Source organism: Lithobates pipiens, unplaced genomic scaffold (genome assembly GCF_037356315.1).
Source record: "Lithobates pipiens isolate NorthernLeopardFrog02 unplaced genomic scaffold, aLitPip1_a1.2 Scaffold_18, whole genome shotgun sequence".
NCBI lineage: Eukaryota > Metazoa > Chordata > Amphibia > Anura > Ranidae > Lithobates > Lithobates pipiens.
The window spans coordinates 588,770,349-588,796,194 of NW_027507758.1; the positions used below are offsets into that span (position 1 = coordinate 588,770,349).

General features: G+C 45.2%; 1 protein-coding gene across 10 annotated transcripts in view; it reads right to left on the minus strand.

Annotated features, from left to right (window-relative positions):
* Positions 1-25,846, minus strand: part of LOC143989134 (uncharacterized) — a 383,321-nt gene that overhangs the window by 7,250 nt on the left and 350,225 nt on the right. For 7 of the 10 annotated variants that reach the window (XM_077489158.1, XM_077489160.1, XM_077489157.1 and 4 more), the window contains 3 exons: positions 14,419-14,522; positions 14,026-14,116; positions 11,106-11,206 (listed from right to left, as the gene is read on the minus strand). In XM_077489158.1, coding sequence (XP_077345284.1) covers positions 11,106-11,206; positions 14,026-14,087 — 163 coding nt within the window. In that variant the 5' untranslated portion in view covers positions 14,088-14,116; positions 14,419-14,522. The remainder of the gene's footprint in view (positions 1-11,105; positions 11,207-14,025; positions 14,117-14,418; positions 14,523-25,846) is intronic. The other 3 variants (XM_077489162.1, XM_077489166.1, XM_077489165.1) reach the window with 1 other exon arrangement.

Consider the following 25,846-nt stretch of genomic DNA (forward strand, 5'->3'; position numbering starts at 1 on the left):
AGGACAGCAATGTGAACTCAAAGGCTGCAGGGTGCTGAGTAATATAAAGGGGTCCATAGATGCTGTGTAATGTAAAGGGGTCCAGAGGTGCAGGGTGCTGTGTAATGTAAAGGGGTCCAGAGGTGCAGGGTGCTGTGTAATGTAAAGGGGTCCAGAGGTACAGGGTGCTGTGTAATGTAAAGGGGTCCAGAGGTGCAGGGTGCTGTGTAATGTAAAGGGGTCCAGATGTTCAGGGAGTTGTGTAATGTAAAGGGGTCTAGAGGTGCAGGGGTTCTGTAATGTAAAGGGGTGCAGGGGGTTGTGTAATGTAACAGGTCCAGAAGTGCAGGGGGCTGTGTAATGTAAAGGGGTCCAGTGGTGCAGGGGGTTGGGTAATGTAAAGAGGCCCAGTGGTGTAGCAGGTTGTGTAATGTAAAGTGGTCCAGTGGTGCAGGGGGTTATTTGATGTAAAGGGGTCCAGAGGTGCAGGGGGGCTGTGTAATGTAAAGGGGTCCAGTTTTGGCGAGGGGGTACAAAGTAGTGACAAAGAGATATTGGGGGATGCAGAGGTATGCGGGGGCACAGGGGGTTGTTTTTACATTTTAAAGTGGGGGGGTGCCAGATATAGGATCTGCCCTGGGTGCCAAATGCTCTAGGTACCCCCCACCCTCCCGGGGCCCGGTGAGGATGAGGAATGTAAGTTTACTGTTAAGCCTCCCAGGCCCCGCGAGTCCTGCCATGTCCTGACACACGCAGCCGCATACAGCAGGAGCAGAGAGCAGAGTGGGCCAGGCAGAACGCTTGAGAGCGCCTGTGAAGGGACATCGTTTTCAGCACATGAGGAGGCTCTGGAGTCTGAACAGGAGGTAGGAAAGGAGGGGGAGACTATCATCTTTTTTTTGTGGGGGGGGGAGGGCCCCATACAACATTTTGCTATGGGGCCCTGTGATTTCTAGTTACGCCCCTGCTTGGGTCATCCTATTTTTGTTTCAAGCGTACAAAGTGTTCTGGTCCTCCAGGCCCTTTGCTATGGTTTGCTTAGAGGCTATAATTAGTTGCTGTAATAATTTTGTCTGAGCTCTACTAGAATCAGGAGTTCAATGGTTCAGTAGAGAGATTCCTGGATCATTTTCCAGATTTTGATTTAGTAAAGTTGATGCCTTTTTAAAGATCTCAACTCAGAACTGCCGCATGACCGGACAAGTCCACCCATTAGTGGGTCTGTAAAAGAACTTGGTGATTCTTTAAAGTAGAACTAAAGGCAATCTATTTGATGGGTATTTAAAATACCTCTGTAGGTCTTTACAGTAGAACTAAATGCAAACCCCTTGATGGGTCTTTAAAAGACATTGGTGGGTCTTTAATGTAGAACTAAAGGAAAACCTATTGGTGGGTCTTTAAAATACCTTGGTGGGTCTTTAAAGTAGAATTAAAGGCAAGGCTCTTTTTTATTATGGAAAAAGGTAGAGTCATAAGCCTTGTCAGATTTTTTTTCTTTCACTATGAATGTCCAATTCAGGAAATTTTCTTTTGCTTTCTGTCCCATAGCTAAAACAAGATGGAGGAAATTCCTCCAGAGTGGGGAAATCCATGGTTGTCCCCATTGGAAGATTTCTTCTCTGTCCCTGTTCTGGGGACAACCCGTAATTTGGGATTTTCTTTCACTTTCATTCTTGTAATAGTAAACAGGGGGAAAAAAAGAGGGTGAATCTCCCTAATGGGGGCACAGACAAGAATAAAAACCTCAAAAACATACAAAAAAAGAGGATTTGTGCCTAACTGGAGAACCTAATCAACCACCAGAATATCAGCTGCAGTTTACTAAAAGACAAATTGCCTAAAAGCTACAAAATGTGTAATTGTGCTCTGGGTGACGACTTAAAGTGGTTGTATACCCACATTTTTAACTTTTACCTACAGGAAAGCCTATAATAAGGCTTACCTGTAGGTAAAAAAAATATCTCCTAAACCTGTACGGTTTAGGAGATATTCCCCTCGGTATGCCCGCTGACTGCAGCGGCGCATGCGCACAAGGGGTTTCTCGCCGTCAAATTCCGGCAGCGGCCGAGCGGCCGGACTGAAATCTCCCGCGCGCATGCGCGGGAGTGACGATATCGCGGCTCCGGCCACTCACAGCGCCGGAGCCGCGATACCCGGAAGAAACGCAGAGGGAGCATGTCAGCTCCCTCGGCATGGATCGGGCCAGATGTCGGGGCCTCGTTCTAAGGTAAGTATTTCATAATGAGCTAGTATGCGGTGCATACTAGCTCATTATGCCTTTTGCTTTGCAGGTTTAAAAAAAAAAATGTGCGGGTTTACTACCGCTTTAAATAAATAACTATACAAAAAAAAACAAAAAAAAAAAACTCTTGTGACATACAAAAGTAAAAATTAATCAATAATTGTACATAAATATATAAATGAATGATCTAAAACCCTCATCTACATCTACTTTATATACAATAGATCTAATATATAAAAAAAAAAAAATGTGCAAAAATCATCAATATACTGTAGAGTGAGTCCAGGAAAATGTCCAGAGTTCATCCAAAGTGTATTGTGGCAATAAATAAAAGCACAAACACTGTGTGTTAGCTGTAAATTTAAGAAAAAGTGCTGGGGTGCAAAAAAAAAAGAATAAGTTTCAATGTGCAAATAAATCTTCTTTGTGATGACACAGCACCATCTGACCCTTCCCTGAGCACTCCAAGTACTCAGCATGACCCATGAAGATGCAAAACAAAATAACCGTTCAAATAATAAATGTGTCACACTCAAAGCGACATGTCTAATTGTTCCAGTACACACACTCCTCATGCGTTGAAGTCGAAACACGTAAGGTGAGGTCTAGAATGTGACATCACCCTGCATAGCCTGTCCGCTCGTGGCTCCGAGACACGGCCAGAGCCAACAGTGCTAATAGTGTTTGAGTGCAGATTCTTTAGTGTTGGGCTGACACTCGCCTATTGTAAGTGTATTTTATATGAATGGCTGAATAAATGTTAAGGGTTTTAAACCCTTAATATTAATCAGCACTTATCTTTTCTGTCCGGATGTCTGCATGAGAGAGGCGGATGGCACTGGACTATTAGAGGAAGAAGGATTAACTTGTGCATAGCTGAAGAGGATCTTTGTCAGGCTTGAGAGGAATGTGTGTACTGGAATAGTTGACATGCCGCTGTGAGTGGGACACATTTATTATTATTATTATTATTATGTTTTGCATCTGCTTCTAGGCAGTACTTGGGAGAGGCCAAGTGGTGCAGTTTGATCACAGAGAAGATTTGGTAGCACATTGGAACTTGGGCTCCAGTCACACTTGTGTGGTTTGTCATGCAATGCTGGACTTTAAAGCCATTCTTTTCAATGGCACCAGTTCAAATCAGTGCATCTTCCCAGATAGCAAGTATAACTTGCCACAAATTTGTGGCAGTGTTGAATTGTATGTCTTGTTAACTTACTGCACATTTTCAAGTTGTACACTTGCAGAACATCTTGAAGCACAAGTTTTAGTTGACACTTTTCCAATTTATAGCAAATTTGCATGGCAGGTCTCTAGGAAGAGCAAAGTTGCAGTGGTGAGTCTACAACAAGAGCTCTGCAAGTCTACAGCATGAAAATTCAGCCACAGTGACCCCTGTGGTGGTATGATTATTGCACAACACAACTGAATCAGAACTTGCAGCAGACTTGCAGAATGTTTGCAAAGAAAGTTGAGTCATGCAATGCGCACTTGCTACAATTGTGCAACAAAATTGTGAAGCCCAGAAAGTCTAGAAACAGCTTGGAAAGTAATTTTCAAACTTGCAGCTCAATTGCTTGTTATCTCGGGTAAAGTGAAAAGGTGACTGCACTACTCTGGTGCGACTTTTGATGCGACTTAGATCCATTTAGTGTAAAGCCGGATGAAAGTTGCATCAAAATCACACTCTAAAGTTGCACTGGAAATTTTGTGACTTTGGAGATGTACTAATGTGAACCCAGCACTTTTTCTTGAACTTACAGCTAATGCCACGTACGCACAACTGGACTTTCCGGCAGACTAGATCCAACGGTCTTCCCGACTGACTTTTGGCGGAGTTCTGACTGACTTTCTGAATGAACGGACTTGGCCACACACGAGCGGACTAACTCCATTCGAAAGTCCGCTCATTTTGAACGTGATGAAGTAAACAGGACTAAACAAGGAAGTTCAATAGCCAGTAGCCAATAGCTGCCCTTGCGCCGTATTTTGTCTGTCGGACTAGCACACAGACGAAGGATTTTTAGTCAGTCGGAATGGATTCCGTCAGATAGATTTGAAATGTTCTATTTCTAGGTCCGTCTGATTATTTTTTTTGAAAAACGATCTGGTTAGCCCACACACAATCGGATTGTCCGACGGACTGATCCCGTCGGACCTAGTCTGCCAGAAAGTCCGTTCATGTATACGCGGCATAACAATTTTTATTGCTAAATTGCACTTTGGATGAATTCTGGACATTTCAGTCATTCTATATTATTTTTGCACATGAAATGTTTGATATTAAATCTATAATGTATAAATTATATGTCACATGAGGGTTTTAAATCTCTCATTTATATATTTATGTACAGTTATTGATTAATTTTTACTTTTGCACATTATATTTTTGATACCAGTTGATAACAGCCCATGGTATCCAATACCACCTCTACGCTAAAGACACCCAGATCTATCTCTCCCACTCCTTAACCTACCCCCTTGGTCTCCTTACATATGACAAATTTACTGGGTAACATATCAGTATGAATGTCAAACCCCTCGCTCAAACTGAGCTTTTAATATTTCCTCCTCCTGATCCCCCTCGTGATTTTACCATTGAGATTAATGGCACAACCATTGGTCCCGCCATACACACCAAGTAATCCTATACTCTGACCTCTCCTACACACCCTACATCCAATCACTGGCTAAATCTTGCCACCTTAACCTCTGCAACATTTTCAGAATTCACCCCTTCCTGACTAACAGCACCAAAAAACAACGTATTCACTCCTTGGTTATTTCCCGCCTTGACTACTGCAACTCTCTCCTCACTGGCCTACCCTTACACATGCAATCCCTTCACTGGGTTCCTTTACTCCATCGTATAAAATTCTAAATGCTAACCACAACATACATGGCCATCCACAACATCGCCCCCAGCTACATCACCAACCTCACCTGCAGATATCGCCTAAATCGTCCTCTCCCAGTATGTCTGGTGAGCTCCTACCCTGTTCGCCTTTAGACCAGTGAAAACTAATTTATTCAGGGAAGCCTAGCCCACCTCAAAAATGTATTTGGGTCACCTCCTTCAGATCATCTCCACAACCATTACCTTTTGTACCACCTTCCCCTCCCTTTAGATTGAAGGCTTCATGACCAGGGCCCTCCTATTGCTTCTGTATTGACCAGTGTTGTAATTGTACGGTCCCCTGTTATATTGTAAAGCACTGCGTAAACTGTTGGGGCGATACAAATCTTTTATAATAATAATAATAATAATAATAATCAGATTTATGAATTGAATGGTCACATGAGATTTTTTATGTATAGTTAATTATTTTTTTAAGTGGTCACACAGAGAGTAGTTATGCATTTTGTATTAATAAAAACTTGACACTGGTTCCAATTTCTCACCTCTCTATCCAAAACTATAAAAAGTTGTACCTTTTGTTATATTTTAATGATGCAGAGAAAGGTGCTACATGCCCCCATTCTCTTCAGCCTTCTTCTGTGAATCCAGGGCAGCTATGTGATGTACCCCCAGAAGGAGGGTCCATGACACTTGGTCAGCATCAATCTACCCTGAAAAGTAGCAGCATTTAGTAACAGACAAGACTTACTGCACGTGACATAGATAGGGGGAGTATTGCATTGCATTTTTTAGGATTGGGCAATATTTTTTTTTTATTACACTTTAAGTCTGCAAGCTTAGGCCCCATGAACACTGGATGTTTAGCTCCGACACATATGAATCAGAGGCGTAGTTTGACCTGGGGCCCCGCCATTACCACCCGCTGCGTCCAACAAATGCCAAGATACTCCAAGTGGCTAAAGCAGGGGAAGGCAAATTATCAGAGGTGGCAATCCACCTGAACAACATGAAAGAGATCAAAGATCACCGGAGTTTGTCAGCCTTTTTTTTTTAAAGAAATTAACTAGCAATGCCTAACCAAACAGTAAGAAAAAAATATAATAAAACAAATGTCATTGTGAAAATATGATAAATATGAGCCTACCTTAAAAGTGGACATTGTTAGTCAGCAGGGCAGTGGATGGTGTGTGAACAGTGTCCGTATGACAGAAGACAGTGTCAGTGGGGCAGTGGATGGTGTCAGTGCGGCAGAGGTTGGTGTCAGTGCGGCAGAGGTTGGTGTCAGTGCGGCAGAGGTTGGTGTTGGTAGGGCAGCAGATGTGTCAGTAAGGCAGAGGTTGGTGTCAGTAGGGTAGTGGATGTGTCAGTAAGGCAGAGGTTGGTGTCAGTAGGGTAGTGTGAGGATGGTGTTGGTAGGGTAGTGGATGTGTCAGTAGGGCAGAGGATGTGTCAGTAGGTGTCTTGTGTGGGCACCCAGGACAATTGCCTTGCATTTCTTGTGGGGTGGCCGGGGTCCCAAATGTCATGATGGCAGCCAGAATCTCTTTTATTTGAGGGGGAAGGGGGTTAAGAGGACATGTGCTAGAGGCTGATTTGGAAGGGGAGGGAGCTTGTGTTGGGGGGGGTTAGGAGTGGGGGGTCAGACTTAAAATCCAATGCCCCATTCAAGCAAAGTCCTCTCTCTCCCAAGGCACCCTCTAGTACATGTCCTCTTACCCCCTCCCTTCATAAAATCACTCCTGTCAGCATGAAACTGTGTTACCTGCCGATAACTCCCCTCTATCTTCTGAGTGATCTTGCCCCCCTTCCTTCTCCTGTCCTGTGTACATAAAACATCAGAGCCATGGAAGAGGCGGCTTCAGTCCGATCTGCATGAAGTGCTTACACAGGCAGCCGGCAAGGAGAGAAATGCCAGCTGCCACAGAAAGATGCAATAGCTGCGAAGAGATGAGGGGCAGGTATGGTCAGGGACCACGCTAGCGCCTCCATATGAGGCACATTAGTGGAGCCAAGTGGTAGAACTTGCTCTGGCACTTGGCTCTAGGAGGTGTGGATCACCTATGTTTTCCTCCTGCAGCACCTGAATGCGAATGTGATGGCTGCATTTGTTTTGATTATTTAGGCTTGTTCCCACCTGGTGATCGGGCCAGTAACAAACCTCCTGTATTAGAATGTCCTCACACTGGATGAAGGGGCAACAGGGACACCCTTGGAAAACAGAATTCTCCGTCTCAGAGAGAGGAGTGTTATTCTCGCAGATTTAACCACTTAAGCCCCGGACCATTTGGCTGGCCAAAGACCAGAGCACTTTTTGCGATTTGGCACTGCGTCACTTTAACTGAAAATTGCGCGGTCATGCTACATGGCACCCAAACAAAATTGACATCCTTTTTTTTCCCACAAATAGAGCTTTATTTTGGGGGTATCTGAACATCTCTGCGGCTTTTATTTTTTGCGCTATAAACAACTTTTTGCTATAATAAATATCCCCAAAAAATATATAATTTTCTTTTTTCCTCAGTTTAGGCTGATATGTATTCTTCTATACTGATGGACGAACTTCCGACGGGACGTTTCGAGAACGCGGACCGCGAACGCGGCCGATAGTTCGCGAACCGGAAAAGTTTGCGGCGGGCCCCATTGACTTCAATGGGAGTCGAACTTCGCAAACCTACAGGTCAAATTTGAAAACACAAAATTAATAGCTGTGCAAACATAGTCCCACCACATGGCCAATGACATAACACATGTATGAGGTGCATCTGGGATTGACAACTACAAGCATTCTTTTTTTATATGGGAAATTGTTGTGACAATTCAGGACTGTGGAGCGCATGAAGGCAATGGAGGAGAGGGAAGGTCAGGGACCAGGGTAGGCAAAGAAGAGGGTGCAGGAGATGATCACCAGCAGCGTGACATACAGCAATGACACCTGCACCGTGATAGAGTCATCTGACACCAGCACCGTGATAGAGAGCACTGACATCAGCAGCGTGACATAAAGCACTCACACCAGCACTGTGATATACAGCAATGACAGCAGCACCGTGATAGAGAGCACTCACATCAGCAGCGTGACATAAAGCACTCACACCAGCACCGTGATATACAGCACTGACAGCAGCACTGTGATAGAGAGCACTGACATCATCAGCGTGACATAAAGCACTCACACCTGCTCCGTGATATACAGCACTGACAGCAGCACCGTGACAGAGAGCACTGACATCAGCAGCGTGACATAAAGCACTCACACCAGCACCGTGATATACAGCAATGACAGCAGCACCGTGATAGAGAACACTGACATCAGCAGCGTGACATAAAGCACTCACACCAGCACCATGATATACAGCACTGACAGCCGCACCGTGATAGAGAGCACTGACATCAGCAGCATGACATAAAGCACTCACACCAGCACCGTGATATACAGCACTGACAGCAGCACTGTGATAGAGAGCACTAACATCAGCAGCGTGACATAAAGCACTCACACCAGCACCGTGATATACAGCACTAACAGCAGCACCGTGATAGAGAGCACTGACATCAGCACCGTGATATACAGCACTGACACCTGCACCGTAAGCAGCCCCAGGAGGAAGTCAGCATAGCACAGGGATGGTGGGAGCCCCTCATAATGAGCATAGCACAGGGATGGTGGGAGCCCCTCATAATAAGCAGCCCCAGGAGGATGTCAGCATAGCACAGGGATGGTGGGAGCCCCTCATAATAAGCAGCCCCAGGAGGATGTCAGCATAGCACAGGGAACCCTATGTACTGTACTGTAGCACCCTAGACAGACCAAGTTACCAGTCCTTATAAGGACTTTTGTGGACCAAGTAGGTTGTGTGTGAGTGATTAGCAGACTGTACGTCAGTCCCTATACCGATGAAGGACTGCTGCAGTATAGGGCAGCGGTCAGCAGTAGTGCACCTCAACCCTATGTACTGTGGACCTATACCAGTCCTTATAGAATGGCAGACTGTACCTCACTCAACCCTATGTACTGTAGCACCCTAGACAGACCAAGTTACCAGTCCTTATAAGGAGCTTTGTGGAACAAGTGGGTTGTGAATGATTAGCAGACTGCAGCAGAAGGGCAGCAGTCAAGTATAATATTCTTTCTATATTTGGAAGAAAGAATATTATACGTGTACAAGCCTATTACCATACCACTGATACCAGTCCTGAAAAGAACCTTTGTGGACCTAATATAGTAACAGCTACTGATTAAACTGACCCTCACTGCCTCACACACTGCTTCCTGCCTGTCCCTATAAAAACTGGCAAAACAGAGGCTACTGGAACAATAATTGAAATAGCACTTTTGTGGACCTGATAGTAACAGCTAATGACTAAACTGGCTGTCCCTGCAGCACACACCGTCCTGTCCCTTTCTCTAAACTGACAAAAGACACTCAGGCTGCTGCAACAATCACTAGCACAGCACTGCCTATCCTGAACTACACCTAACACCTATACCAGTCCTGAAAAGAACTTTTGTGTACCAAATAGCTAGCGATTTGGGTCACTGCAATCTCTCCCTGCTCCACACAGCAAACTCTCCCTATAGTGACAGAAGAAAAAATGTAAAATGGCCGCCGGATCGGGTGTATTTACAAGTTAGGGGGAATGTCCAAGTGTCCATGTGCTGTAATGTCTCAATTGGCTGTCCTGTACCCCATGATGGATGTGTCATCATAGGTCAATGTTCTTTTACACAGTAAACACGGAAGTCCGCCGGGCGAACGGCGCCAATAGTCCGCCGAACGGGCGGACCGCGAACAGCCGAAATTCACTGCGAAACGACCGCCGGGGCGAACCGTTCGGCCATCACTATTCTTCTACATATTTTTGGTAAAAAAAAAATAAAAAATGTTTTATATATATATATATATATATATATATATATATATATATATATATATATATATATATATATATATATATATATATATATATATATATATATATATATATATATATATATATATGTTGCAATAAGCATTTATTGATTGGTTTGTGCAAAAGTTATAGCGTCTACAAATTAGGGGATAGTTTTATGGCATTTTTTATTCATATTTTTTTTTCACTAGTAAAGGCAGATAATCTATTTTTATCAGGACTGTGACATTATAGCGGACAGATCGGACCCTTTTGACGTGATTTTGGAACCATTCACATTTATACAGCAATCAGTGCGATTAAAAATGCATTGATTACTGTGTAAATGTGACTGGCAGTGAAGGGGTTAACCGCTAGGTGGCACTGTAGGGGTTAAATGTGTCCTAGGGAGTGATTTTAACTGTGTGGGGAGGAGCCATGTGTGACACAACACCGATCACCACTTCTGATTACAGGGAGCTGTGATCAGTGTCAGTGTCATTAGGCAGAACGGGGAAATGCTTGTTTACATTAGCATTTCCCCATTCTTCCTCTCCGTGAGATGATCGCAGGTGTCCCCGCAGACATCAATTCCACGAGACCCGCGATCATGCTCAAAGTGCTCCCGGAGGGCGCGTGCCCGCAAGCCGTCTCTTGAAGGGCCACGTACATGTACGTTAATCTGCCTGTACGTGCCCTTCTGTTGCAGTATATCTCTGTGAGGCAGTCGGGAAGCGGTTAAATCCATTAACAAATGGAAGCCAAACTCCACCTTACACTTTATAATCAGTTACAACAAACAGGATTGTTCTTTTTGGGATAAAGGTTTTACAAAAACTGATCATTGTAAGCACCCGTCAACGTTAAATGGTTTTCCCCATTCCTAGAACTGTTATATTTGCAGGAGAGCTTGTTCTTTTGAAAAACAACAGACTTACTGGCCAGATCACAAGGCAAAAATAGAAGAAATAAAGGCTAAGAATGAATGAATGCATCCGTCACGTCTAAGAATTTGTAAGCTGCAATATAATAAATGTTTGCTGTTGGGTTTAATACTGCTTTAAACTGCACATACCACCATAGACAAATGCCTTTATTTTAATGCCCAAATCCAGAGCAAGAAAGTTAACTTACCTGTACTTAGCTTTCTGTTGAAAGTGCTTGTAGGGGAATACACATGCCAGATATCTTCTGATTTGATTTCGGACAGGTGCTGGAAATCCGCAGGACCCAACCTAAAAAAACAAAACATAAAAACATTGGTATGAAGAGGGAGCAGACATGTTGTACATGAAAACTCCATGCAGGCGGTGTCCTGGCTGGGATTTGAACCCATGACCCCAGTACTGCAAGGCTAATGTGCTAAACACTAAGCCACAGTGCTGACCACATGTATAAGAAAGAGATGTGGGTCACTTTTATACTAGATGTGGGTGGGATGGTGAAATGGGGGGGGGGGGGAGGGCCTGTGATGAAGACACGGCTCATTTCTATGACAGGTGAGATGTGGGAGGGATTTGATCTGATGTCCCGATGTCTCCTGGATTTAACATCTGAGGGCTGCTGGGTAGAGTGCCTCCTTCACTTTCTGCCTGATCATAATACTCAGCCACCATCCACACTAGAAGCACAGGGAGTGCTGGCTGTCTGACCCCCCAACTGTATATTGTAAATCATAAGAGGGTTAAGTAAATGGCATCCATCCATTCCTCCCCCCCCATCTATTCCATTCAATGCACCCAGTTCCATACATCCCTTTGGTGACTAAGCTCATGTTTAGCATAGATGTGAGGTCAGCCTGCCAGACAATGATTATCAACTCATCCATCCCTTTATAGACTGGGTAGCTAAACCCGTGTTTACCATAGATGTGAGGTTAGCCTGCCATCCATCCCATCCATCTATCTATCCAGCCATCCATCCACATATCCATGTCATTCAACCCACCCAGTCCCATCCATCTATCCAACCATCCACATATCCATGCCATTCAACCCACCCAGTCCCATCCATCCCTTTAGTAACTAAAAGTGGTTAAACTCATATGTACCATAGATGTGAGGCCAGCCTGCCAGACAAGGATATTCATCCAATCGAGTCATCCCTTTATAGACTGCGTAGCTAAACCTGTGTTTGCCATAGGTGTGAATTCAGCTTGCCAGACAAGGATTATCAACCCATCCATCTGTCCATCCCATCATCCATCCCTTTAAAGATTGGGAAGCTAAACTCTTGTTTGTCATAAGTGCGAGGTGAGCCTGCCATACAAGGATTATCATCCCATCCAATTCCATCCATCCATCCATCCCATCCAGTTGCCCATCCATCCCAATAAAGGCTGGGCAGCTAAACTCATGTTTGCAATAGGTGTATGGTCAACCTGACAGACAAAGATTATCAACTCATCCATCTATATAGACTGGGTAGCTAAACATGTGTGTGTATCATAGGTGTAAGGTCAGCCTGTCAGACAAGGATTATCATCTCATCCATCCCTTTATAGGCTGGGTAGCTAACCTCGTGTTTGCCATAGGTGTCAGATCAATCTGACAGACAAGGATTATCATCCTTGATAATCCTGATCAATTTCATCCAGTCATTCCATCCATTTATCCCATACATACATCCCATCCAGTCATTCATCCAACCTACCTATTCCCATCCATCCATCCCTTTAAAGACTGGGTAGCTAAACTCATGTTTGCCATAGGTGTGAGGTTAGCCTGCAAGATGAGGATTATCATCTCATCCATTCAACCCATCCAGTCATCCATCTATTCCTTTAGTAACTAAGTGGCTAAACTCGTGTTTAGCATAGATGTAAGGTCAGCCTTCCAGACAAGGATTATCATCTCATCTATCTAATCACATCCATCCATCACTTTACAGACTGGGTACCTAAATATGTGTTTGCCATAGGTGTGAGTTCAGCCTGCCAGACAAGGATTATCCCATGATCTATCCATCCCATCCATCCATCCTATCCAGTCATCTATTCACATAACCATTCAATCCAACCCACCCAGTCCCATACATTCATCCATCCCTTTATAGACTGGGTCAGTAAACTAGTGTTTGCCATAGGTGTATGGTTTATCTGACAAGGATTAACATCCCATCCATCCAATTCCATCCATTGATTCCATTCATCCATCCAATCCAATCACCCATCCACCTATCCATTCCAACCAACCTACCCAGTCATCCATCCATCCATCCCTCCCTTTATAAATAGGGTAGCTAACCTCATGTTTGCCCTAGGTGTGAGGTCAACCAGCCAAACAAGGATTATAATTTAATCTATCTAATCCCATCCATCCATCCCATCTATCCCTTTATAGACGGGGTAGCTAAACTTTTGTTTGCCATGGGTGTGAGGTCAGCCTGCCAGACAAGGCTTATTAACCCATAATCCATCCATCTATCCAACCTATCCAGTCATCCATCCACACATATCCATTCCATCCAGCCCACCCAGTCCCATCCATCCATCCCTTTAGAGACTAAAGGCTAAACTAGCCTTTGTAATATATGTGAGATCAGTCTGACAAATAAGGATTATCAGTTTATCTATCTAATCCCATCCATCAATTTCTTTATAGACTGGGTAGCTAAACTCATGTTTGCCATAGGTGAGACCTGCCAGACAATGTCTATTATGCCATCAATCTAATCCCATCCATCCATTCTTTTATAGACCGAGTAGCTAAACTACTGTTTGCCACAGGTTTGAGATCAGCCTGCCAGCATCCCATCCATCCAGCCATCCATCCGTCCATCCCTTTATAGACTGGGTAGCTTAACAATTTTTTTTGTATGTATACAGACCCCGTCACTGAGATTCAGTCTGCCTTCCTTGTTAGTGGGATAGATTTTGATTGTCATGCTGATGAGCGAGTTGGAAGACTCTCCATGGATAGGTCAGGGATAGGTTTGGGATGTGAGACTGATCGGCTTATATTATTAGAAGTCCACGTATGTGTTCCTATAGGTGTCATTGTCCTTTATTGTAGATGGTCCCTGTAACTGATTCTCTTTAGATGCAGCAACTTACCAGCAGACATCGGAGTCTGACGAACTGTCGTCCAGGATCTCACAAGGTGACACCCCCGCCATCCTTCACCCAGTCATAGGTGGAAATCCTGCTGAAAGGGACGTGGTCTGTTATTACCATGGATTGTACACTGATAATAGCATCACTGGAGACATTTACACCAGTCCCATCAGTTGCGTAGTAGTTAAATATTATGTATTTGATAAAAGTAGGAAAAAATCTAAATCTACTCACTAAAGCAGTAAAAAGTATTATTTGGAGGGGAATCCCAGTACATGTCATGTTTTTATCCACTTTGTGAAGTATGTGGTTAAAGACACCATATCAGATCTGAAATTAAATAACAATGGCAGAGGGATCATATACATCCTTATGGTGTTCTGTGTCTCTTACCTTCCCTCTATCCTCCTTGAGTATTTTGACACTTCCTGGAGTGTCGGGTGGATATGCCCTCACGATGTGGTTCCTTCTTTTAAATCCCAAATCACGGTTGGATCCTTTAGTGACATATAAATACAAAAAGTTGCGCTTATTCAAATGAAACCAGTAAAACGTGTCTGAATAGCGATCCAGTGATTGGAACAATACAAGTGAAATAATGCTATAGTGACATGGGTAGTTGAAAACATATAGTAAGGATAAATATTTGAATAAATGTCTCTAGTAGAATAAAGTGCAGTTTTGAATACAGAAAATAAAAAAACTAAAAATCCCCCCCATCATGTTTCGTCATATGTGACATTTACTGGGGCACGGGCGACGCGCCGAGCCATCACCATTTATATGACAACATGGGAAACCAAGCCTCATTTTCACCTGGCCTCCATATTGCAATGAATATGCATCTAATTGCCTTCTATTGCATATAGGTAAGAGAGGAAGGGGGAAACCAAGCCTCAATATGACTCAAGGATTAGTATTCCACGCAATGAGCCAATTTTAGAAAATTGGCCAATTTTTGACAACAAATAAAATTGCAAATTCAGTGAGAAAAAAATTGATAAAGGTATCCAAGGATTCAATCCAAAAAAATGATTAGAAGCTAAATATATAAAGGCGAAGAACAATCTGTTATACTAAATTTGAATATCTACAATCGTCATTTTGAAACGAGGACCTCTAGTGACAATAATAGAAAATGGATAAGAACTTGTCAAAAAGGACATACAGCAAAGGCTTTGTTTTAGAGTAACTTGGTTTGAGAATGTTTTGCAAGACAAGCAACCTTTTTTAATAAATTTTAACTTGATATACAAGCGATGTCTTAATATACAAGTAGCGTCATGTCACAACTGAGCATAAAAGAGAAGAGAGGCGCCTCTAAGGGTAGCAATATGGTTACATTTAACAAAGGTACAACCTTTAGAAGCTCACATGGTTGATGATTAAAGCAGGCACATCTAAGTATGCAGGCATCCAGGGTAAAGATGTCCACATAGACCATTCTCCTCACCACCATTGACGTTGCCCCCTCCACGCTGAGCTTCACAAGCCTCGCTTTCAGATCGCTCTACTGCAGGGTAGTCTTCCCGATCACGACAACTTTACCCCAGGCGCTTGCATATTTAGATGTGCCTCTTTTTTACATCAACCATGTGAGTTGCTAAATGTTGTACCTTCATTAAATGTAACCATATTGCTACACTTAGAGCCACCTCTCTTCTCTTTTACACTCCGTAGCTCAGGGGTGTCCAACCAGTATCCCACGGAGCCCTCTGATGTGGCCTGCGACCACCTGTTCTGGGATGGCGGGTTGGCAACCCCAAATCCCGTCATCCCAGAGCATCAGTGCTGTGATTGATGCCGGCGATAAAGAAAGCAAGCGGCTGCGGAGCAGAGCTGCATAAGATGATGCTTCCTGTATAGCGGCAGCTCCTGTCAGAGGTGGAGTGATACCAAATGCACCTTCTGCCTGGGACAGCAACAGCTAGCGATACCTGAATGGATGACAGTTATTAAAGGTAAGTTCATTACTGAAATCACAGTGTATATATGGGCATATCTGTTCTGCGGTGGTTACTGGGCTGCTTTCCAACTGATCCGCAGGTGCCTGCGGGTTACCTGCACTGAACCATAGACTTCTGTTACTACCTGCGTGTTTGGTATGCTTTCGGAAAGTGCAACACACCTGCAGGATATAATAGAATTCCATGGTAACACGCAACTAACCCACAGGAAAGCTACAGATATATTGTGCTGGGTAAACCACAGCACATTAGTGTGAAAGCAGCCTTATTCCCCTTTCACACGATCGGTCTGACCCGATTGGACCCTCCATTCACCTCTATGAAGCGGAAAATGTAAATGGACTTGTGTCCATTTACACCCACCTATCTCCAATTAGATCCGCTAAGAAAACAGAAAGAGATTCATCCCCTTCAGTCTGGGTGGATTGGAGGGCCCATAGAGTAGAGCGGGCTGTGTCCATTTCCGCTCAGCATATGTGGAGTGGACACAGACCTGTTATCTGCTCAATCCACTGATTGTGGCCCGCGACCGGTTACCAAGTCGTTTAAGTGGCCTTCGCTCTTCAAAAGGTTGGGCACCCCTGCTGTAGCTCCTGCTGGATTTTGCTTCTAATCCCCTTGTGGAGGCTTCCATTTGTGGATGGACATTTAATAGTTACAAAATCTATCACATTGCTATAATCTTTTTATATGGACTATAAACTGAAGGACTTATGAATAAATGGCTGTGGAACGAATCATTTGAGTTTCCATTATTTCTTATGGGGAAAGTTGCTTTGGTATACAAGTGCTTTGGATTACAAGCATGCTTCCAGAAGGAATTACGCTCCATATAATCTAAGGTTTTACTGTATCCAGATGACAAATCCAAGCCTAATTGCATAACACAGCCAACAATAATAAAAGGTAAAAAGTATAAATCATTAGCCATGAACTGTCATTTACCTAGATCATTTATGCATTATCAATAAAGGCATTCATTTCCACATCAGCATTCAGGCCTAATGCATAACTCCCAACATTTTGAGATGGAAATGAGGGACACCTACTAGCAAATGTATGTAGGCATAGGACACATCCCCTTAACAAAAAATAAAAAATAAATCAGGGACAGTTGGGAGCTATGCCTAATGAGCTAAGGTATTTAACCCTTTATATCCAACTCATTTTGAGTTTGGAAATCGCACGTCTTTTCGGTCCCCCTCTCCTATGTAGTCTAAGTTTGTCCATCCCCATAAAAGAGGTATCTTTTAGGGTTTTGATTATGGACCTCAAGATAATGTCTGGAAACTGGATGCCCTTTAAAGCCTCTCCAAATATTTCCAACTCACTCGCGTTCATTGGTAAAGAGCTTGACGCGTTTCGTGGATCGTCTCCACTCATCAGGAGCAGCTGTATATTGGAACACCTATGATAAATCATATATTAGAACAATAATCAATGGTAATTGATTATATACATAGGCAAAGTGTCCGCACGACGGACGCTGTCTTTTCAATCACGTCCAAACACGAGGGACGTTGAGCTCCCCTATATGAGCGCCAGTCGCTCAGAGGTGGATGCTTCTACTCCGTCAAATTGGACATATTTTTTGCGTGACGTCGGTGTACATCCTTGGTGGTGCTGCGGACCCTCTTTTCTCTACACTGCTTTGTCTCTATAAGTGTTTAATTTCGGCTTTAATTGCCCTTACAATTATTTCTCACTCCTTTATTGGACACTGTTTTGTGTAATCCCAGGTAAACCCAACTGCTGTGTCGGGCTCCCTGGGGGTTCTTCATGGTGGTGTGTCACTTTTTTGTTTGTTCTTTACCTCAATGCACAAAATTGCACATCTGTTCTGTTTCCTTTTTGGTGACTATCACGGCTTTTTCCGGTATCCCCCACCCATTCCTGTCTTTTCTTATCTGTCTATTCTACTTTCCTGACTTCACATTTGACTAACATTAGTCCTATTTTTTGTCTTTCACTAGTGTTTCTGGATTCATTCTTATGAGTGCTACTTGGCCGAATGAACCCTATCCACAAGGACCTTTCAATTAATCTCTATGGCCCGTTTGCTAAATCCAGGTTGTCACCCCAGCTCCCGGGGAGGCTATTATACCCCTTCCAGTGCTTCTGATGCAAACTACCATTACTATTCACTATATACTTTATCCGTCATCCATAGGTAAGAGTGACTAGGACCATTGTCATGCTCCCCCTCTTTGCCTATGTATATAATCAATTACCATTGATTATTGTTCTAATATATGATTTATCATAGGTGTTCCAATATACAGCTGCTCCTGATGAGTGGAGACGATCCACGAAACGCGTCGAGCTCTTTACCAATGAACGCCATGCCCTGGCGGCCATGATTCCATTATGGGTTTGGTCTACTTCAATCATTAATCCATTTTATTGGCTATTATATACACACTTTGGAATGTACTGCTGGTTTACTGTTTACCGTGTCATGTTCATTATTATTATTGTATCATGAATTTTATTGAACTATGCGATCATTATATTAATTATACTATTTAATTTTGTATATCATATATTTGATTACTATTAATATACCTATTGTACTACCTCTCGATGTGTCTCCAATAAACTAGCAATTTACTATATTATATTGATTGAAGTAATTCACCCCAAGCAATTTGTTTCACACAAAGTCCCGCTGTCCATTTTTTGCTCCCTTCCCTTTTTCTTATCAAATATTGGGGATGGAGTCTTGTGTACTGGATGGTCACAGCTCATATAAAGTCCCATTTGTCTTTATTTTTTATTTTTTTCATTTTGTCTAAACACCAGTCACGGCGTCCCCTATCAATGTCACACAAATCACAGGGTTCCCGATCAATGTCACATCAATCACAGTGTCCCCAATTACCATCACAACAGTCACAGTTTTCCCAATCAATGTCACACCAAAGTATCCCCGATTAATGACATAACAGTTGCAGTGTCCGCTATCAATGTCACTCAAGTCACAGTGTCCCCTATCATTGCCACACTAGTCACAGTGTCCCCTATCAATGCCACACCAGTGACCGTGTCCCCAAAGGTCATACCAGTTGCAGTGTCTCCAATCAATGTCACACCAGTCGCAGTGTACCTTTTCAATGTCACACCAGTCACAGTGCCCCCAATCAATGTCACATGAATCACAGTCTCCCCTATCAATGTCACACCAGTTACAATGTCCTTGATTACCATTGCAACAGTCACAGTGTTCCCGATCAATGTCACAACAGTCACAAGGTCCCCCTATCAATGCCACACCAGTAACAGTGTCCCTGATTACCATCATACCAGTCACAGTGTCCCCGATCAACGTCACCATGACCCCTATCAATTTCACACCAGTCAAATTGTCCCCGATGAATGTCATACCAGTTTCAGTGTCCCTATTAATGTGACTCAAGTCACAGTGTCCTTGATCAACATCACATCAGTCACAGTGTCCCCTATCAATGTCACAGTGTCCTCTATCAATGTCATACCAGTCAAAATGTCCTTGATTACCATCACAACAGTCACAGTGTCCCGATCAACATCACAACAGTTGCAGTGTCCCCTATCAATGTCACACCAGTCACAGTGTCCCCTATCAACATCACTCCAGTCACAGTGTCCCCTATCAACATCATAACAGTCACAGTGTCCACTAAAACTGTCACAACAGTCACAGTGTCCCCCATTAAAATCACACTAGTCACAGTGTCCCAAATCAATATCACAACAGTCATAGTGTCCCCGATCAATGTCACAACAGTCACCATGTCCCCAAATGTCACACCAGTCACAGTGTCCCCAATCAATGTCACACCAGTTACAGTGTCCTCAATCAATGTCACACCAGTCATGATGTCCCGATTACCTACACAACAGTCACAGTGTCCCCGATTAGCAACACAATAGTCAGTGTTCCCGATCAATATAACACCAGTCACAGCGTCCCCAATGTCACAGTGTCCCGATCAATGTCACACCAGTCACAGTGTCCACGATCATCACAATGTCCCCAAACGTCACACCAAACACAGTGTCCCCAATCAATGTCACACCAGTAGGGATGAGCTTCGTGTTCGAGTCGAACATACGTTCGACTCGAACATCGGCTGTTCGCCCGTTCGGCGAATTCCGAACGTTATGGGCCGTTCGCGTCAAATTCGTGTGGCACTCACGGCCCACAATGCACTGCGATGGCGCAGTGCATTGCTGGCTCATGATTGGCCAAGCATGCACTGTGACCCCGCATGCTTGGCCAATCACAGCGCCAGCAGCGAGGAGAGCCATGATTGGCCACAGGCAGGATGCCTGTGGCCAATCATAGCTCAGGCTGTGTAGAACACGCCCCACACTATATAAGGCCGCCAGCGCGGCGGCCTTGTGTAGTGTGTTGGCGTCTGAAGCAGTTAGTGGGTGTTCTGTGTACCTTCAACACAGTATACACCAATCTTGCTCTTCTGTAGTGGTTGTTGTCTGCGTGCCCTGACCGCAGTATACACCGCTATATTCACCTCACCTATATAGCTAGTGATCTATCTTTTATAATAGAGCTTGCAGTCAGTAGTGTTAGGAGCTTGTGCATGCTGTCTGCGTGCTCTGTACCCAGTATACACCGCTATATCCACCTACATAGCTCTTCTCTATTTGAGCCATCTGCAGGAGTTATTAGAAGTTGTGTGTGCCTCCAGCACAGCACAGTATACATCTGTATATACCCCTTTATCTCTGGTGTTCTATAAAAAAGGCATCTGCAGGAGTTAGTGGGTGTTGTGTGCCTCCAGCACAATATACACCTGTATCTACCCTTTATTGCTGTTCTCTAATAGAGCCATCTGCAGGGCTTAGTGGGTGTTGTGTGCCTCCAGTACAGTATACCCCTTTATCTCTGGTGTTCTATAATAAAGGCATCTGCAGGAGTTAGTGGGTGTTGTGTGCCTCCAGCACAATATACACTAACCAACTGCTGTTTTACCCAACTCCCTTCAGGCCATTACCATGTCTGGAAGGCCAGCAAGGAGAGGCAGACAGGCACGAGCCGATAAAAGAGGGCAAGCAGGCTCTGTGCCTAGAGACAACAGTGCTGGTCGTGGACGCGGTGCATTGTCATCAGCACGTGGCCATGGGACACGCTTGTCCTTCTTTTCGGCAGCTGGACATGTTGAGCCGCAACATGCCAACGACTTGGTAGAGTGGATGACCAAGCCCTCTTCATCCTCCTCATCCTCTCTCACCCAGTCTCAGGGTACTAGCAAAGCAGCTGCCAACGCATTGTCTTCCCTCGTCTCAATGTCATCATCAGCGACTCCTTCCCTAGACCCACCACGTCCTCCTGAGGAGTCTCCTGAACTCTTTGAGCACAGTGTTGGGTACATGCTCCAGGAGGATGCCCAGTGTTTTGTAGGCTCTGATGATGACACTCAGCTAGAGGAAGGCAGTAGCGTGAATGCAGAGAGAGGGGATGCTCAAGAAGGACAGCAATCTGGCAGTCATGTTCCACAAGCTACAGCATACTGCCAGGTTTGCTACAGCGATGAAGAGGGAGGGGATGATGAGGGCACTGACTCCACGTGGGTGCCTGGTAGGAGAGAGGAGGAGGAGGCGGCACATGTCCAACAAGGCAGGATGCCCTCCGGGGGCCAGCTTAGGGGCAGTACACCGACTGAATCACACCGCAGAGCTCCGCCTGTGCAGGGCGCTTCCTCTGCGCGTTATTCTAAAAGTTCTTTGGTGTGGGCCTTTTTTGAGACGAGTGCATCAGATCGCTGCTATTTGCAACATATGTCTCAAGCGTACCTCGCGTGGCCAAAACATCAGCCGCTTGGGCACCACATGCTTGACCAGACATATGTTGACCTGCCATGCAGCTCGTTGGCAAGCGTACCTCAAAGACCCACACCAAAGAACAAAGCGGACCTCTCCTTGCTCCTCATCAGCTGGCATCTCCAGCTCCACTAGACCTTCAGTCCTCTCTGAAACCTGCTCTGAGAGGAATGAAGGTGTAGAATTAGGTGTGTCACAGTCAAGTGCTTCCGGGCACTCTGCTAGCAGTACACCCACGTCCGATTATAGCAGGCAAATGTCCCTGCCCCAGCTACTGGAGCGGCGAAAGAAGTTCACTCCCAGCCATCCACATGCCCAGCGGTTGAATGCTAGCTTGGCTAAATTGCTAGCACTTCAACTGCTGCCTTTTTAGTTGGTAGACTCGGCCACCTTCCGTGAGTTTGTACAATGTGCGGTTCCTCAGTGGCAGGTCCCCAAACGCCACTTTTTCTCACGGAAGGCGATTTCGGCTCTCTACCGGCATGTGGAAGGCAATGTCCTTGCCTCGCTGGACAGGGCGGTCAGCGGTAAGGTGCATATTACCGCTGACTCATGGTCCAGCAGGCATGGACAGGGACGTTACCTGTCTTTCACGGGCCATTGGGTCACTCTTCTGGCAGCTGGGAAGGATGCAGGACAAGGTGCAGTAGTGTTGGAGGTTGTTCCGCCACCACGCCTCCAAAATGCTACTATTGGTTGTGGCACACCTCTCTCCTCCGCCCCCTCCTCTTCTTCTTCCTCCATGGCCTCTTCCAGTGCTCTGTCCTCAGAACCAGCGGTGCTCCATAGACGTTCCAGGGGCTACGCAAGTACGCAGGCAAAACGATGCCATGCGGTGCTTGCGCTGGTTTGTTTGGGGGACAGGAGCCACACTGGGGCGGATGTTTTGTCAGCTCTGGAGGGGCAGGCCGAGAGGTGGTTGACGCCACGCCAGCTTAAGCCAGGAATGGTGGTTTGCGACAATGGCACCAACCTCCTCTCCGCCCTCCGACAGGGACAACTGACCCATGTGCCCTGTGTAGCTCACGTCCTTAACCTGGTGGTGCAGCGGTTCTTGGGCAGGTACCCGGGCTTACAGGATGTCCTGAAGCAGGCCAGGAAAGTCTGTGTGCATTTCCGCCGATCATTTAATGCCTGTGCTCAGCTGGCTGAGATCCAAAAAGGAGTTGAACCTGCCCAAGAACCGCCTTATATGTGACATGCCCACCAGGTGGAACTCAACGTTGGCCATGCTGCAGCAGCTGCACACGCAGCAGAGGGCCATCAATGAGTACCTGTGCGACTACGGCACCAGGACAGGGTCAGGGGTGCTCGGTTTTTTCTCACCACACCAGTGGGGCATGATCAGGGATGCATGCACTGTCCTGTCACCGTTAGAGGAGGCCACAAGGATGGTGAGCAGTGACAGTGCATGCATCAGTGACACTGTACCTCTTGTCCACCTCTTGGAGCATACGCTGCGTGGAATAATGGACAGGGCACTTGAGGCAGAACAGAGGCAGGAAGAGGAGGACTTCCTTGCCTCTCAAGGCCCCCTTTATCCAGACAGTGTTCCTGCTGTGCCATCCATCACACAGGAAGAGGATGAGGAGGAGGAAGAGGAGGAGGAGGATGATTGTGTCAGCATGGAGGTGGAGGCAGCAGTCTTGTAGGAATGATTTACAGTCCCAAGAAACACGTGGACTTGTACGTGGCTTGGAGGAGGCAGCTGCGGATCATGTTGTCCTTAGTGACCCAGAGGACTCCGGACCGAATGCCTCAGCTAACCTACGCTGCATGGCCTCCCTGATCCTGCAAAGCCTGCGGAAGGATCCTCGTATTCTTCGGATCAAGGAGAGGGACCATTACTGGCTGGCCACTCTCCTTGATCCACGGTACAAGGGTAAGGTTGCCGACCTTATCTTGCCATCGCAGAGGGAGCAGAGGATGAGACATCTCCGGGAGGCCTTGCAGAAAGGTCTGTGCAACGCGTTCCCAGAGACTGGGAGGTTACAAACTCCTGGTCCTGGACAACGTGTTGCTGAGGCATCGGTCAGAAGGAGCGGTGGAGAAGGTGGCCGTCTGACTGATGCTTTCAGACAATTTTTTAGTCTGCAGCCCCAAGGTATGATCGGTTCCAGCACCCATCGCCAGCATCTGATTTACATGGTGCAGGAATACCTAGGGGCAAGGTCAGACTTGGACACCTTTCCCACCGAAAATCCTCTGGCTTACTGGGTCTTGAGGATGGATCACTGGCCAGAGCTTGCACAGTATGCAATTGAGCTACTGGCCTGTCCTGCATCCAGCGTTCTTTCGGAACGCACCTTCAGTGCTGCTGGTGGCTTTGTTACCGATCACAGGGTCAAGATGAATCAGTCTTGGATAACCCACAGCTACCAAGCACCTGAAGCTGATGTAACCGAATAATTTTTTTTGAAATATCACATCCCTTCAAGACTGCCTATGCTGATGCTGAGTGACTGTCCTGTTATGTTGATTGTCTATCCTCTTCTTCCTCCGCTGATATGTTGGAATATGATATGTTGGAAGAACATTTCTGCTTCTGGGTGATGCCATCAGCCCAATTTTTCTGCCCCTGTTTAACAGGGGCGTTTAAGTACAATTTTTGATGCAATGCTTTGCAGCAGGGCTAATTCCTGCAATAAAACAAGAGTATATGGGAGAGGTTGCAGTGTGGTGGCACCAGCACCAGTGCCTAAGGCCCAATTTTTCTGCCCCTGTTTAACAGGGACATGTCATTACAATTCTTGATATAATATTTCACAGGAGGGCCCCTTCCTGTGCCCACCCAGAGTAACGGTGAGGACTTATAGTGTTGTGGCACCAGCACCACAACCACCAAAGGTAAATTTTTCTACCACTGTTCAACAATGGCATGTAATTACAGTTCTTGATATAATTGTTCACAGCAGGGCGCTCCAGCGCCCACCAAGAGTCACTTTGAGGGCTTACAATGTTGTGGCAAAACCAACACCTTGTTCCGCCATTTCTGCAGAGCATATAGGGCAGGCCCCTACTTTCAAACATCCAACTTACAAACATCTCCTACTTGCAAACGGAAGGAGACAACGGCAAGTGAGATGAAAAAAGATGGACGACAAAACAAATTATACAGGGGTGATAACCCTTCCCTATGTTTTCCAAAAAGCTTAAAAATAGTTTTTTTGACTGGAGCTACACTTTAAAAATGTACCAGTTGAAAATTACAAACTGATTCAACTTAACACAACAAACCTACACAGTCCCTGTCTTGTTTGCACCGCCTGTATACTGCTGTTCTGAGTATATAGGGCCTGGGGTCCACACGCATTTCCTTTTTTTAATATGGGTACGGGGTTCCCCTTAATATGCGTACAAGACCCAAAGGGGCTGGTAATGGGCAGGGAGGGCTACCCATGCCATTTTTCTCAATGATTTTCAACCATATTGCAGGAACCAGATATAACATTAAAACCGCAAGCAGCTTTAAATGACGTTATTTCCGTTAAATGTCATTTTGTGCAGGGACTGTTCTAAACACGGGAAACACGTGGCACTTCACAGGCATACTACAGACACCCCCCAGGCACCATATTTAAAGGAATATTTCACTTTTTTTTTCCACTTTAATCGTCATTAAAATCAGTGCTCCCGCCAAAACGGCCATTTTTAAAAACATTTTAGGCATTGACCCATGTCCCCTGGGGCAGGAGCCAGGTCCCCAAACCCTTTTTAGGACAGTATCTTGCATATTAGCCGTTAAAATTAGCACATTTAATTTCGAACGTTCGAGTCCCATAGACTTCAATGGGGTTCTAAAGTTCGTACGAATTTGGGGTCCGTTCGAAAGTTCTGGTGCGAACCGAACAGGGGGGTGTTCGGCTCATCCCTACACACCAGTCACAGTGTCCCCAATGTCACACCAGTCACAGTGTCCCCAGACTGGTATAGCCAGCAACAGTGCTCCTGGTCACTGCTGCATGAGTCCTTGTGTTAGCAGACCAATGTAAATCAGTAACTTCTGCAGTGTAAGTCAGTAAAGTATGCTT